Raw genomic sequence first — 17,186 nt, 5'->3', positions numbered from 1 at the left:
ACTTGGTGAGTTCCCTGGAACACCGGGGACACATATTCATGTAGAAAAGACGTACAAAAGTGCATTTTGCATGATAGGTCCCCTTTAAGTAAAAGTACAAAAAACTTTGAAATATACTTTAAGTACCAAAACTAAAAGTAGTCATTTTCTAGTGATGGATTCATGTGTTGATCATTTTCATTTTGCTGCTGGGAAAGATGGAGATAACTCAATGATGCATTAAAGTACATCCTGATGTATAAGTTATATTTGGCTTAAAGGTGGGGTAGGTAATTTTGGAGAAACCAGCTCGAGATCGCTAGAATTTGAAAATACACAACCGGAAAAAATCTGCCACTTCCTTACAGAGCCCCTCCTCCAACACACACGAACGCGCACATGACCAATGAGGGCACGAGATAAGTTTGTGCACAGATGGAAGGCTGACAGGCAGGTAGGCCATCCAGTTACTTTAGCCGGGCCGGCTAAAATGATTGGTCGTGCTTTTTACAGTACTACGGCTTCCACAGATGACATTTCTTATGGATTTATTGTCAAAGCACTTCAGATATTCATTGCTATCGGGATGTTAAGAGCATTCCATGGAATATAACAAAAAGTGTATCTCGAGCCGGTTTCTCAAACTTACCTACCCCACCTTTAATAATATGATTTGAAGTGAAGTAACTAGGGTCGTCAAGAGTACAATATATGATTCCAAATAATAAAGATGTAGAAGTATGAGGTAGAGTAATAGTACTTCAAATATGTACTTAGTAAGCACAGTTCTTGAGTAAATGTACTTAGTTACTTGTTTTACTTGGCGTCCTTTTATCTGAATTCCCTTTAAACTACATTTTCTTTCTTCTTATTGAACTCCCTTTCCCTTTCTCTTAATCTTCGTGATGAAATCTTGATTTAATCTCACCGGATCACCGCAGCCCACAAACTTCTCTTACGTACTTTCACACTCTTTCATACTCTTTTGTTATCTCAGAGTTGCTTCATAACATCTGATGGCATTGGTCGGTAGAATTTCATCACTTAAAGTTTCATAAAGCGCTCGGAGCCTCGCCCGTCTGTCTTCCTCCGCTCCACATCTGTCTCATATTTGTTCTGGCCGGACTGCCTATAAATATTGCAAAAGATCAAAGCAAACTAATATCTAGAGATATCTGAAATACAGAACAGTAAACAGATGCCAAAACCAGTTATCTTCAGCATCTTTCTCCAAACCAAACTTTATTTCCCCCTCATTTAAAGAGTTTTTATCTCAGTACTGAACACATTATCTGTTCTGGATGTGAAGATATGATCATGAGGAACCTGCAGCAGTTTCAGTTATAACTATATCTTAGAGCAGATACAGCTATAGCATGCATTTCAACATCTTTGGATGGAGTATTCTCAGCTGTCTAACATTATATATAGTATATTCAGCTTTAGTAATATTACATTAAATCTTTTTTAATGGGAAACCCAGTAAAATTAATTATTTAAAGACGTTACTGCTACAGGAGTAGTGTAATGAATGGTTTTTACACAATTCAGAGACGTAAGTATCCAGCGTACATGTTTTGTCCTTCTCCCAAAATGCCAGTCTTATAGTTGTTCCGCCTATTGTTGATGTCTCTTTACCTTGCACACGTTGTTTTATGGTCGTAGTGCCACATTTGAATGGTGCAAATGCAAAAACGAGTGTGTTCTCCTGATATGTTGGTTGAAATAGTCGCCGTATTACACGCTACAGGGTGCAGGGTATGTAAGGTGGAAAATGCTCTTTGCGTGTTGGACTGAAAAAAGAGCTCTTGCTTCCCATATTTACCTTTTTTGCATCTTTAAAGTTGATTTTAACTTCTTCATCTTCTCATTATAACCCGTGGTCTCAATTTCAATTCAGCTTTAGTAATATAAAATGCAATCTTTTGTAATGGGAAACCCAGTAAAATGATCATTTAAAGACGCTATTTGCCAGTTCCTGGAGTGTTGTAATTAAGTCATTCGTTTTATTGATGTTTTTAACATCGCAAAAAGCTTTTTTATGATCATTGGGCCACATTTGACTGGATGCAAAAACTAGTAAGTCTTTCCTACATGCTAAAGGCTTCAAAGGGTATGTCAGGGTTCTTACGGTCATTCAAAACCTGGAAAAGTCATGGAAATTCAAAATGCTAATTCCAGGTTTTGGAAAAGTCATGGAAATGTAACTAAAGTTGCATCAAATATAATTTATATTTGATCTAATCGCAGAAATAGTAATACTATAATGATAATAAATACTGTATCGTATAGTAATGAAACGTAAAATGTCATTTAACTGACGAAGTATTTTGCTGGTGAGAGATTTGAGTTGCTTTAGCGTGTAGAAGCTAGTAAGCCGATTTGATTTGTTTTAGATAGGCACAACATGTTTCAGACCTTATTTTCCTGTTCCATGTTAAAATAAACCATTTTCAGTGGTACCGCTGAAAAAGAGTATTTTCTTTGGTCATGGAAAATGAGGTAAAGGTCATGGAGAAGTCATGGAGAAGTCATTGAAAATCATTGGTAAAGAAATGTATGAACCCTGTTATGAAAGGTGGAAAAATGCTCTTGGCGTGTTGGACCACACTGAAGAAAGAGCTCTTGCTTCCCATATTGACCTTTTCTTAATCTTTAAAGTTGATTTGAACTTGCTCTTCCACTCATTATACCCCGAGCTGCTGCTGCCCTATTACTCTAAGTTGTATTAAATCATCTCTCTCTCCGTCTTCCTCAGGTATCTCTACCTGCTCTTCTCCGATGACGACCACCTAGCCTTCGACCACTGGGTGTTCAACACCGAGGCTCACCCTCTGCCCGTCATCAAGAAGGACAAAACAGACATCCCCAACGAGGTGGAGTAGAGACGACCTCATCGTTCACTAAAGACCCTCTGATCCTGTCCCCTGAGCCTCCTGCTGAAAACACTTCGCCTCGCGGAGCTGCAGAAGCCTCTCCGATGGGCTTCCTCTTTTCATTTCTAACGGGATCAAAAACAGAATTCAACTCGTGAATTCTTGCTGTAGAATCCAGTTTTTCTTTTTTTTCTTGAACCGACATTTACTGCCGAGTCATCAGACAGGTTGTAATGTTCCTGCAGTGTTAAAGGACTCTCTGAAGATGTCATTACATCGAGCGGCAGTTGATGTCTCATCCAGAGGGACACAGTTAACCGTCAGTGATTTTGTTGTGAGTAGCTACAGCTTTTTGTGTGTGAAGGGCAGAGACCTCGTGTGGATGTTTGGGAGCTGATCTTTGGGCACCAGAAGGACTGCAGCTCTGGTCTGAGGATTACAAAGGCGGACTTTAGAGGACGTCGACATTTCTCCGGCTTTATTACCACAATAGGAACCCTGCTTTTACAAAACCGCGTGGTTGTCTCTGTGGGAGTGACGGAAAGACGCAGCACAACCAGAGCTCCTCTGCTTCCTGCTCCGTCTCCACCTGACTGCTTCCTCTGGGAGTGTTGGTGTGACTCCAGCTCTCTGCCTGCCACTGATTCACTTTCTCCCCCCGACGTTTACACAAAGCTCTCCTTCTGCTCATCTCGTCTTTAACTCATCTGTGTCTTTATCTGGCTTTGTGCATCCCGGATTCATTTCCTTTTCTCCCTATTTGCACTGATATTTCTGGGGTTCGACTCAGACTGGTTTCTCAAATCCACGAGTAAATAATCTTTCCTTTCATTCTTGTTTGCAGGATTTGATTTCTTGCTATCTTGAAAATAAGCTCATTGCCAATGAATACAGGGTTTCAAAAGAGTCTTATAGTGTACGACCAAATAAAAGAAATACATCTCACCTCTGTCCACTTTTGTAGAGCCGTCAACCACATGTCGGTTGCTCAGCTGTCATGGGGGGTGATCATGCATTAGGCGATTTAACACATCTTGTAAATGGACATTCAGTTATTTATATACTTGGCACAAACTATGTCCTAAATCAATCAAAAATGTTCACTCCCATTATTATTGTTGGATTAAAGTCATTGAATCGAGGAAATTTGATTTAGAATTTCCACAAACAGCTTCTGCAAATATTGCTTTCCTTCAATTCATCAAAAATAACATTAACATGCCTAAAAAAACTGCATTTTTAGACCCAAAAAGTCTCTAATGATGGGGACTCAAACCTGAGTATCAGTCAAACCCTCTTCTTCCTCTTCCCTTCTCTGTCCTCCAGCTCCAGTGTAGAGCAGCCTGTAGGATCTTCTCTCCTCTATGAGGGGACGCAGACACTCGACTTATTTCACCCCCACACACACACACACACACACACACACAAGAAGCCATACTGATTCCAGCAGCTTTACCATTGTGACGTTGAGATTTTCTTTGTTCCCTTCATCCTCATTTGTTCATAAAACTGTGTTTGTACATTTTCATCATCCATGTCTGTTCTTCAGTAAGGATTCCTGCTGCTGCCTCTCAGAGCTGCAGCCAGATACAAGTCCAGGTAGTGTTCGAGCTAGTGCCTTCACTGAGGAGAAGGAGTAGCAGTATCACCCGCTTTAAACAGTCACAGAGCTTTAGGGAAAGTGCCCCTGCCTCAGATGAGGATAATTCCTGCTTTTGAATTAGATATTTAATTTAACTCTGGATAGAAATCAGCCCAAGAGGTGACACCGTGGCTCCTTTCTGATAAGTGGAAGATCAGACCTGTGGATATCCATCTGAGGATTACATTTGATTCATATAATATGTGTGCTTTTCCTCCAGAGGCTAACATCTGTCTTTACACCTGTAGAAGTCCCAGTGATTTCCTTTACTCTACTGACATCTAGTGGTGAGGTCTGTCTATTACAGTCCATGTGAGACAGGGTTAGATGACTGGAGTGTGGAAAGTAAAGAACATTATGTACCAGTCACTTATTTACTTCTGCTTTGGACCAAAACTTGAGATTACAATGTCTATTTGTTAGGATTAAGGAAATGTATTCCACTCATTATTCAATATGTTATCAGACGGTCCTATTATTACAAAAAACTGAGTATTCTCAGCTCAGGAAACAAAAATAAAGTCACTTAATTGAAATAGAAAATGACCAAACCTGGATTCTTTGGTCTTTTGACCTCTGATAGATGCAAACTAACTTTCAGAGTTTAATTTATGCACTTATTCTTCAATTTGAGCATTTATCGTGTCTATTTGATGGAGAAATTACATTAAAAGAAGGTAATGGAAATAAAAAAATACCCATAAATCAGCTTTAAACCGACTGTCTGAAATACTTGCAAATGTTTCAACTGTCTCAACTAAACTGAGTGACAGCGTTCACTACTTTAGGACTTTAGGCTGTAAAGGAAAAGTCTGCCATCTTGGCTCCTGGTTTTCACCCAAATGTATTAGTTGAAAAAAAGACCCAGATGGTTTCAAAAGGTGTTTTTTCCACATGTGTTTCCCAGCATATCCAAAATGTGTTGAGTTTCTTACTTGATTTTCCACCCGGTTGTATTCATAGAAATGAATGGACACTGATTAATTCCCCAATGTAACAACCTATGTACGAACATATCATATCATGTGGATCATAGTTGGATATTATTAGTTGTGCGCTGTGAGGAATCCCTCCATTTTGTTCACTGTACAAACTCCTCCTGTGTTTCCGTGTTTCTGTTTCTCAGTTGCTTTGGAGGCATTTATTATCCATGTGATGTTGTGTTGTAATGGTTGATTTATGCAGATTGTGTTAATTTATTCTGTCGTGGTGAACATAGGACTTTGTGGAGCGGACCACCAGGGGGCGCTGTGGGCTTAATGCATATGTATCTACCAAAAAAAAAGACGTGAAAGCTCCTGTAGGTGCGACTTTTCTTAACATTATGAAATCACCAATGATCAAAGGTGTTAAGAAATGCTGCTTTTATAGTGATGGGAATGGAAACCTGGGATCAAACCAACGGGAGGATAGGAACTGTCTGAATGTACCATCCAATGTGAAGTGAATAATATTTTGTATGCATTTATTTCTTGTCTTCTTGTGTTCACTTCTGCGTGCTTTTGTTGTTCATTGATCTTGGAAAGCACAAAGAGTGTGTGCAGACGGAGAGAAGTGTTTTCTAAAAAGCTGTTAATGTAGGAAATGATCCAAATCCGCCCCGCCAGGCGCATCCCAACGTGATAGATGACACGGAGAATAGGAATATTCAGCAATATCTCATAAACAAGATCTATTTAAGAGTTTATTATATATAGTTAAGAAGATATGAAAACTTCGAGATATGAATAACGGTCTGGTTCATAGAGATGTGTGTTTGGTGATGAAGGAAAGTGAGGTTTTGCAGATTGTGGAAAACAGCGCTGTAATGCAGCTCAGTGTCCATTATAAGGACACTTTAAATATGATATTTTGGCCCATTATTGGCTTCTTATCCGGCCAGTTTCAACAATCTTGAGTGAAGTAAAGTAGCCAAGAATTTATTTGATTGAGATGATTTAATTTGGTTCATATTTGTCTCTTCTTTCATTCACACTTAAGATATGACCACGTGGTTTTATGGCCTGGATGCAAAGTCAAATAAAGATAGTAAAAGTGAACTTCTACTTTTGGTGGTGATTTAGTGAATATTAGTCGCACAAAGAAGAGTGGAAGGAAATGATTGTAGTTCATAATCTTCCTTTGATATAAGTAGTTTCATTGTAAGGCTTTATTGCAACATAAGGATATTGATGCAGCCTGGGTTTAATTGATTATTATTATATATTAATTCTGATTACAAATCAAACGTATATTCTTCTAGAGATGGAACTGGTGGGGGTTATATATGTGTGTCTTCAAAAAGTATGACGGTGGTTGTTTTTCAAAGATGTCTCGATGGACCTTTGAACGAACGGTTTCATTTGGGACTGAATGGTGTGTTCAAGTATCTGTGTGCGAGTATTTGACTTGTAATCCAGTTTTAAAGGTTTGATGGAAAGACAGACTCTTGATGGATTGGGATAAACACAAAGTCAGCGGATTAATTTCTGAAGATTAATCTGAACAAGTCATTTTTAACACTTTGTTGTTCTCACTGATCCGTCTACCTGAATGCAGAGGAAACGCAGAATGTATTTGATTTTTCAGATTGAAAGCTTCACACCGTGGGACATCAGGCATCTGCTCATTTCCATATGGTGATTTCTCTTGTGTTGATTCAATGCCTTTCTTTCGGTGACAATTAAAGGGTAACTCCACCTTTTTTTGTATTCAGAATTAAGTCAGTCTTTGCGGTAAATGAACCACTTCTCCCAAAATATTTTCTAATTTATATCACTCTGAATCTTTACTTTAATCACGAGTGTTCACCAAACACGACTGAATTCATCTGGATGTAAAAAATGGTCCGCGTTGCCCTTTAAAAGGTTTGAATGAGTGAACCTCAGAAATGTATCTGTACAAAATATTGCTGATAATCATTCCATTGCACATAGTTTACTTTGCGTTTATATGCAATATCTTAATTTTGTGGGGAAAATCTGTTTTGTTGTGTTAATGTTATTATTATTATTGAAAAAAAAGTGTAAATATTCCATTGAGGCTAATGAGCCGAATTACATTTATATAAAAATCTTCTGATCTTATGGATTAAAATGATATTAATAAGCAGCAGACTTTTTAAGAAACTATATTTGTTACACTTCTATTGTGAATAAAAAAATCTTTTAATACGTGGTGTTTTTTAAAGTCTTTTTTGAAGCATTTTTTCGTCATAATACAAAATAATTAAGGTTTTTGTATTCATTTACTGCAATTCCTACTGATTATTATCCTCTTGAGTGTTATGATACGTTCTACCTATTGTAACCCAGGTATATAATGAAGACAAAAAAGGCTAAAATAGACCAAATAATATTTTAGCCTGGTCACCTATTATGCAAAATCCACTTGTTCATGTCTCTTATACATCTGAAAATGAGCTGATCCCACACCTTATCACCTGAGTCTCCCCCTAGAGCACCAATAGCCGCGTTCACACCGGAGTACTTTTCCCCGTACTTTTCGAGTTTAGTTCCGTTAGTACCCCTTATGTCGCGTTCACACCAAAAAGAGTACTGAGTGCCGGGAACTTTTACCCCCATTTTTAGTGCCTGCTGAGAGGTGGTACTTTCCTGGGGGAAAAAAGTGCCCCAGTTCTGATTGGCTGGGCGAATTGCAAACCACGCCCCGTACAACTCTGAAATGTTTTGTAGAGCCGCCATTTTATTATCCTCGCATTAGCATTATTAGCATTAGCATTCGCCCAGCTCACAAACGCAGAGAGACTAATTTATGGCAACACAAAAGAAAACATGGGAGAGGTGGAGATGAGGAGGTGTCGGCGTTCTGGCGATTTACTCGGAAGGCTTCAGTAGAAGCTGCTGGGAGTCCCAGCAGCTTCTACTGAAGCCAGTCCCCAACTCCGGGGACTTCCGGCCGGGGACTTCGGGTGGCAGTATACGCCGTGAAGTGGTCAGCGGCTCATTTGCGTAATCTTCCCTCAGGGAACTTATACCGGTGTGAACGCGATCTGTACTAAGTGCCCTGGGGTAATAAGTGCCGGGGTAATAAGTGCCGGCACTAAGTACGGCAAAGTACTTGGTGTGAACGCGGCTAGTGTTCTTTTTAACCAAATAGCTCTCAGAGGGGCGTGGGGAGTGGCTCCTTATTTTCATCTAAAGTAACAGACGGAGGGTGTTTCTCAATGTCGAGGAAGGCTGCTCCAGAGCCACTATTTCAAGGATACTACGTCATCGAGTGCCGCCGAAGGACTGTTCCAATGTCCAGCATACTTGGAATTCTACCGAGGCCGGCGTACTTCGTTGCGGGAAATTTCGAGGCTGCACATGTGTATTTCCAAATCTTTGGCGGAAATCGCGCTCCATGTAAGGCGGGGCCTCGCATATGACGCACACCTGTTAGCCTGTTCCACCATTCTTCGTTTTCCGAGGCTAGGAAGGATTCTTGCCTCGCTTCTGAAGCAAGTGACTCGGAAGACATGTGCTACCAAGGAAGCGTCCTCGACATTGAGAAACACCCAGAGAATCAGCACTTTTGAAACAGGGCTGAAACAGAGGGGATTATGGGATGCTGCAATGATCTGTTTGGTGTTTCAGCCAATCAGAGACATGTTCTGTATATATCTGAGACCTGTTATATATTGATTAAAAACAGTATATTAGGGGACCTTTAAATAGTAAAGAATTCCTCAAAAATAGTTTAAATGTCTCCTTAGGGTAATCCTTAGCTCGTGAACATGTAAGGCTACTAAACACATAATTAAGTTAGAATAAATGACTATATATGTAATGATTTGCCACAGTTTTGACCACTTTACTGTATATACAAATCGTAACTATTTCTATTATAATTCAAGTTATAAAATGAGTCCATTGACACAATTTACGCATTTAGATTCTCTCTTCTGTCTGTTTTACAGTAAATATAATGGAGTATATTTTCCTCACAGACACACAGGCCACTTTGTTCCTCACTCATTTGACTTATTCTCTCCGTCTTATCTCTCTGCCATGTTTCTGTTATCAGTCTGAGGTGCCGCTGTGGCAAAGCAGGAAAAAGAAAAGATAGTTTGGCACAATTGTTCATCTTTATCACCTCCGCTCTCTCCCGACACGATAAAAACAATACCGCCGTCTTTTCAATTCATTCTTTATTGCTTTTGGAGGGAAGGGACCAATCAGGAGGAACTGTTTCCTGATAGGAGGAGACTTTATGTGTTCGAGAGGTTTTTCATATCCAGCCTCTTACATTTTACAGGAGGGATGCTACGGTAAGAAAACTGTTTTTAGAAGTAAATGCAAAAACATGACTGATGTATTTCAACTTTTCAAAGAGGCCCTATTCCTCCTTTCCTGAAGTTTGTTATATCGGATTTGGTGAAAAGTCTGACATCAGAATGTAATACTCGTACTCCTATTGGCTAGCGCTCCAACACATTATACGTGATAGGCTAAGGGGCGGGACATCTCTAACCGGTTGACCAATCACAACAGAGCCGGCCAGCTAACCAATCAGAGCAAAAAATAATGCAGTTTAATGCTGTATTTTAAACTATGGCACACATATTATAACGATATTACAAGGGCAAAGCGAGCAGAGTTACAATAAGATTTATATTGACCAGGTTTTTGCTTTGTTTGGCTTAATAGCATCAAAGTGAGAGTACAGCAAAACATGTGAGTCCCTCTAGAGGTGGATCGTGAGACAGGGGCAGACATGTTGGAGATTTACTGTATTCTTTATACTTACAGTGTGGGCATGATGAAGGTTTTGTAAAGTGGATTCTGGCTTTTTTATTACAGTCTTTTCTTTAATATAATTCAATGGAGTATTGCTTTTTCTTCAGTACATTTGACTGTTTTGTACTTTACTAAATAAAGTTATATATTAGCCTTACAAGAGTGCAGATGTATTTATTGGTATGTTCTTTCCTAATATGACATTCTCTAAACATCAGGTGTGTTCTTAAAGTACACAGTTTCACTAGTATGGGCTCAGAACAGTCTCATAATACCAGAGGTGGGAGTAAGTCCTACATGTGCAAGTCATGAGCAAGTCTCAAGTCTTGACCTACAAGTATCAAGCAAGTCCCAAGTCACTGTGGTGAGAGTCAAGCAAGTCAAGTCAAGTCAAGTCATACGAAATTCTGATGAATAAGCCCAGTTTCCGCATTTAAATCAGTTAAAAGACAGTGGTTATGAAAATGGATTCAACCCACACTATGATCTTCATTACATACACAGTTAATCATTTGAAATCTAATTTAGACCGATGACAATCATATTAGATTAATATTAACCCTAGAACTGCAGACAATATAGCTATGACTCAGTCAAAAAGTCTGTTCAAAAAGGCAGACTTCCAGGTAAGAAAATCATATATGGCATTTGCCATTACACATATTTCATTGAAATTTCTGTTAACACTAGAACCGCCAACAGCATCAGCACCTACATAGATATCATTTCCTTATAAACTAAGTAGGACGGTTTAAAACTCAGTTAATTGGGTTCATTTAGAAATTGCTTCAGTTTATCATCATAACAGATCAAAAAGTTCAGATTCATTTTACAATAAATCAAGGAATGATGCACTTCTACAAACAAAAACAACATAATTAAAACATTTAAACAAACTACTAAAAGTAGATGAACTACATTATTCAACAGTTTACAGTAACTTCTGATAATAACACAGGGGAAATAAACGAGGCATCTCCTTTCCTCTCTCTCTCTCCCTCTCCTGACAGCCCGTCAGTATCGGGGTTAGTTAAAATGAATCCCATGGTGGTTCTAGTGTTCATTTACCGTTTTGTCTTCTCTTTGCTTAATCGATTTGAAACCAAGTCTAACGTAGCTTAAACTGAACGTTAGCTTTCTAGCTAACACAACACATGCACGCACCTTTCTCTGTGGGTTTTTTTGTAGTGACAAATGAAGTTGGATGTTGTGGTGGTCGTGTCACTGATCTTTATGCTGCAGACCCTGCATACCGCTGTTCTCTTCTTATTAGCGTCATCGACAACATAATCCTTGAATCCAAACTTCACTATTTTTGGACTAACGGAGCGTCCACACAGCAGCGTTAAAAAATATTGAAACGCTTCTGCCCATTCACTTTGAATGGGGTGACGTCACTTTGCCTCACTTTTCGCCGAACTGCATTGTGGGCAGGCGAGCGGAGATTTTCAGGATTTTCAGGATTCAAAGTTGAGCAATGTTCAACTTTTGAAGCTGAGGTGGAAGCGTCAGCCAATCAAATCCCGTGTATGCAAATCTGACAGTTCAAGCGCTAGCCAATCAAACCGCGTGTATGCTGGGAGAGACATACCGCAGGTCATTTCCTCATATTCCAAAAAATGGAGGAGAAATTAGCGGTAAGGAATCACCCGGTGCTTTATGACCAGTCCCTATTTACCTACCGGGATATAAACCGGAGGAGCCAGGCATGGAGGGAGGTGGCAGAGACAGTGGTATGTTTTCGCCTGTTTGGGGAGTTTATATCCAGTTTACTTCAAACTTTTTTGCTTCGTATGTCGGGGGCGGGAGATTCATGTGATTGGTTGTTGGTGCCTTGCTCGCAAAAAATCCCCAAGCTTCAGATACGCCCACCTCCAAGATTTTTTTAACGCTTCTGTGTGGACCGGCCGTAACGCTAACCGCTGCCATGTTAACTGACACTCCTGCCGTCTAGTGGGTTGCCAGGTTTGAGCGCACGGCGCTATAATCACCCAATCACGTTTTTCGAAAAAACTAAACGTAATATCTCACTACAAAAACAAACGCAAATATTTAATTTTAAACAGTCAAGTCCTTTCAAGTCATCTGTCTCAAGCTTAAGTCAAGTCTCAAGTCATGAATACCAAGTCAAAGTCAAGTCAAGTCTTTTATCAATGTTAGTCAAGCAAGTCTCAAGTCAAAAAAAGACAAGTCAAGAGTCTGACTCGAGTCAAGTCATGTGACTCGAGTCCCCACCTCTGCATAATACACACATGCACACAGAAGGATTCACACTTGTATTTCCGGATCCACACTTGTGTTTTTCAATGCACACACAAATGTGTTCCGTTTCATATACATGTAAATAAAATCCAAATACAGAAAAAAGTTTTACACATGTATTTTTGATCCTCACATATTTGTTTTCCGTTTAAATCCCCTGAACCTGCAAACACAAACCGCTTTCTGTGCACGGATCGCTGTGCATTCGTGTGTGGGTTTTTTGAGACTCCCCTGACGGTCACCCAATTCGTACTTGTAATTTTTTCTATCTATAGCCAATCAGATGTCTCCTTCGTTCTAAGCCAATCACATGAGCGCGTCCCCACGGTATGATTTATTGCGTTCATGACACTTCATATACGCATTTTGCGCTGTCCGGAGCTGGGTTTCCGCGGACAGAATTTATTTTACCGGACAAATTTGAAACTTACCGGTCATGTTTCAACAATAATAATAAGAAGAAGAAGAATTGTGTAGCAGAGTATCCGTTAGCAGGTAATTACCACTATGACCGGATATGGCTAATAACACGGGAGTAACGGATCATCTCTTTTCCTCTCTCCCTCCCTCTCTCCTGACAGCCCGTCAGTTTCTCATGCAGCTCGCTAAAACTTCACTCGCGTTTATGTCCATATCGATCAGATCCAGCTCTCCTGATCGGCCTTTATAGAGAGCACCGATCAAACTATTAAGAGTGAATATCGGCCGATAATGACCGGCGGGGCTCCCCCCGTTGACAGTTCACTGTCTAGCACTGGCTTCGTAGTGCACTGATCGATTAGGCTAAGCTAACCTGTAGCTGCTCCCTCCACACTCACAACAACTTCATGCAGACATAAATAAAGCAGCTGTATTCGCCATACAGGAAACACACATTTAAAACGGTTTTGCCTGCCGTTTTTATGTACACAAGCATTCATTAATGGTTCGGAAAGTGGCGCTGTACCTTAATAATATAAAGGCTTGTATTTGCGTGCATTTCCTGCTCGGAAAGTGGCAATGTACTGAGAGTGGAGGTGTCCTGAGATTAGCGCCTGCAGGCAGGCTCCATGGACCTGTCAGCTCCGGACAGCGCAAAATGCGTATATGAAGCGCTACGTCATGAACGCAAGAAATCTACCCTCGTGGGGGCGCGCTCATGTGATTGGCTTAGAATTGAGGAGACATCTGATTGGCTATAGATAGAAAAAATTACAAGTACGAATCGGGTGGCCGTCAGGGGAGTCTCAAAAAACCCACACACGAATGCACAGCGATCCGTGCACAGAAAGCGGTTTGTGTTTGTAGGTGCAGCGGTTTTAAACGGAAAACAAATATGTGAATATCAAAAATACATATGTAAAACTTTTTTCTGTATTTGGATTTTATTTACATGTATATGAAACGGAACACATTTGTGTGTGCATTGAAAAACACAAGTGTGGATCCGGAAACACAAGTGTGAATCCTTCTGTGTGCATGTGTGTATTATGAGACTGTTCTGAGCCCATACACTAGTGACTCCACTGATCAACAACACTGCCTTTTGTTATCACTGCATATTCATTTATATATTAAGGTATATTCATATCCACCCCCTGCTGTTATATATAAAGTATATATATTCTGTACATCACTCTGCATTGTTCTGCTTGTTGATCTTACCTTATCTGGTCAGCATCAGAGGGTAACACCTCCAGAGCTCTGCTGCTGCTGATGTTAACCACATTCTCACAGAAACACTTCTCCTTCAGTTCTCAGAAGAGAAAGAAAGAAGCAGCCGGTCAGAGACTCTGACAGTCGAGAGCCAGAGACCGAGAGAGAAGCACGATGTCTGAATTCAGAAGGATCATAATGTCTTCATTCCTGATGCTGCTGCTCCACTTTCCAGGTGAGGATGCAGAAAGCACACTTTAAATAAAACAGCTTTAACATCACTAATGGTACTTTACTACGTACTGTTCCTTTAAGTGAGAATGATGAGTTGTGTTTGTAACGTGGTGACTTTAGTGAACTCTTGGATACTCAAACCCACATAGAGAGGAATTAGAAAAGCGTCCGTATCTAAAAAGATCATCACTCTTTTCTCCAACAGCTGCAGAAATGAAACGTTACTCCCGCATTGTCAGAGCTGGAGATGAAGTCACTTTGCCTTTTACAAATGTGATACATGATCAGGATAAGTGTGACAGTACTTCCTGGTACTTCTATTATGCACCAAACACACCAGCAGTGACGCTGTTTAAAGGCGGGCAGATTCTCAACGATGCCGAAGCTAAAGCAGACGGACTGAGAGTAACAGAGAAATGTTCTCTGGTTATAAAGAAGGTCACAGAGGAGGATGCTGGTTATTACACCTGCAGACAGTTCAGATCAGGAAAACAAGGTTCAGACTCTCTGGTTGATCTGTCTGTTGTTACCAGTGAGTACTTACATCATAACAGTCTTGTTGAAACAATTTCTTGAAACATTACAATAATAATGATTACAGGGATGAAGTGAATGTTACTCTTGTTGTCTTTCTCTCACAATATCTCTATCTTCAGTGACTGAGCATCGGGACAATGATAAGGTGACGTTGCACTGCTCTGTGTTGTCATATGGATGGTGTAGACACACAGTAGAGTGGCTGTATGGGGATCAAAATGTGGTTAAAGATAACAGAGACATTCAGACATCAGACTGCTCAGCTGCCGTTACATTTTCTAGCTCTTTAAAGGAGAAGCCAATCTATCGTGGGTTGTATAAATGTCAGGTGATGAACACTAACTATGAAGGAAAAAAACAGCTGTTCACCTTCAGCCCCCCTCAGCCCCCAGGTGAGGTTAAGATCAACTGTTTAAAAACACATGTGGATGTTACACAATATATATGATTTGTATCTAAAGTTTTACTATAAGAGAATTCTATGATTTTTCTATTGTATTTGTTAAGGTAATGATGAAATAACAACTACATCAGAACAAGACGGGAAACATCCAGGTAGTGAAAGAACAGACATATTAACAGTTAGAAAATAAACGTAGCCAAAATACATGTTGTTCATCCAGATGTTAAAGATAAGGAGATAAAAACCTCTCGGTATATGCAACTCTTGTAACTTCTCTCTTCCAGGTTGGTGGTGGTGGATCATCGTAGTGATAGTGGGTGTTGCAGCACTCACAATAATCACTGTGGCTGTGATCAGACGGAAGAGGACTCAAGGTGAGGACATTCACACATTATACTGTCATGTCTCGAAAGATCATTTTAAAGTTGTATTCTTTAAAGGAAACCTATCATGCTATATTTAAATGATATATTGTAGGGCCATACCTATATAAGGTATATTTATACGTTTCTGTTTTCAAAATACCAAACAGATCATGCATTTTAGCCATGCCTCATTTCGCTCTATGTGCTGTTTGCTGTCTACGGGTCTGATTCTGCTGACCACGCCCCCCTGCAGGAGAGGGGAGACGTGCTCTGATCAGCTGCTGGGCTGTCAGAAGAGGGGGAGAAAAAGAGATCTCCGTCCGTCCTCCGTGTTTTATTATATAGAGTCGTTATTCATTTGTTTTAAAGCTCAATAAATAACAAAGAAGACCTTTGACCGGCACTTTTCTAATTTTGTCCGGAAGATTTAAACTTTAACGGACATCTTGACCGGTGAAAGTAACTGAAACTGAAACTCTGCCGCACGGTCCCCTCGTTCCTTGGAAGAGGCGGAGAGGTGGGTGTTTGTCATCTGCTGGTGGACTAACCGGAGAGAATTACAGTGCTTGCCTCGACGGGGAGGGGTTGCATTGAATTACAGTAAAGCAGCGGGAGCAACCGCTTGCCTCGGGGAGGGAGAAAAAAAGCCACGGCGGAGAATAAACAGAAGGGTAACCATGGTAACCACGTCTTCTTCGCTGCTTTTGTGGCAGACTACAGCGCCACCTAGAGGCCTGGCATATGTACTACAGTGTCTCCAGCACTTTCGAACGGCAATGGCCGTGGCTGTCTCCTCCTGATTGGTGGAGTTGGCCCAATAGCCGTAGCGCCACTTTCCTGACGTCAGGACAGTGTTCAAATCTGGATCAGTTTTTATCAGATCCGTTGCAGCCCCTTTTTTAGAGATTTGGGTATGGAGGAAAATAGAGAGGGTTGTGTTTTCTGACACTTGGTAAGTTCCCTGGAACACCGGGGACACATATTCATGTATAAAAGACGTTCAAAAGTGCATTTTGCATGATAGGTCCCCTTTAAATGAGCTTTTGTCATGTCCCTTTGTCATGTCCCTTTGTCTTGTCCCTTTGTCATGTCCCTTTGTCATGTCCCTTTGTCTTCTGCCTTCCTGTTTTATTTTGAAAAGTAATTCTCCCTCTCGTTTCAGGTCACTGTGCTCCCCGCCCCTATGTGTCTCCTGCGTTTGTGATTGTCTACCCCGCCCTTATTGTTTCCACCTGTGCCCCTTACCTTGTGTGTATATATGGTCTTAGTCTCCACCTGTCCTGTGCCAGTTCGTCTTCTCTCATGACTCGACATACCAGCGTACTTTCAAGCCTGATCCACGTCTGTTGTTTTGTTTCAAGCTCCTTATGGTAGTATTTAGTTTTCCTCGAAAGAGTGATTTTGTGTTCTCTATTTTGTTACTGTGAAATATCCAGTAAAGTACTTTATTTTTTAAACCATCTGAGTCTGAGTCTGAGTTGTGCATTTGGGTTCATGCCTCCGAGTTCACCCCTTGACATATACTTTATAAAC

General features: G+C 40.4%; 1 protein-coding gene across 1 annotated transcript in view; it reads left to right on the top strand.

Annotated features, from left to right (window-relative positions):
- The window catches only part of LOC117486858 (mannosyl-oligosaccharide 1,2-alpha-mannosidase IA-like), a gene marked incomplete at its 5' end in the record, with an annotated part of 88,621 nt that extends 80,972 nt beyond the window's left edge, over positions 1-7,649 (top strand). The window contains 1 exon segment of the mRNA XM_034135429.1: positions 2,738-7,649. Coding sequence (XP_033991320.1) covers positions 2,738-2,864 — 127 coding nt within the window.
- Between the last annotated feature and the right edge of the window lie 9,537 nt (positions 7,650-17,186).

This window comes from Trematomus bernacchii, unplaced genomic scaffold, assembly GCF_902827165.1.
Source record: "Trematomus bernacchii unplaced genomic scaffold, fTreBer1.1, whole genome shotgun sequence".
Taxonomy (NCBI): Eukaryota; Metazoa; Chordata; class Actinopteri; order Perciformes; family Nototheniidae; genus Trematomus; species Trematomus bernacchii.
Note: the sequence above shows the minus strand (reverse complement) of the source record. Positions and strands in the feature narration are given on the sequence as shown.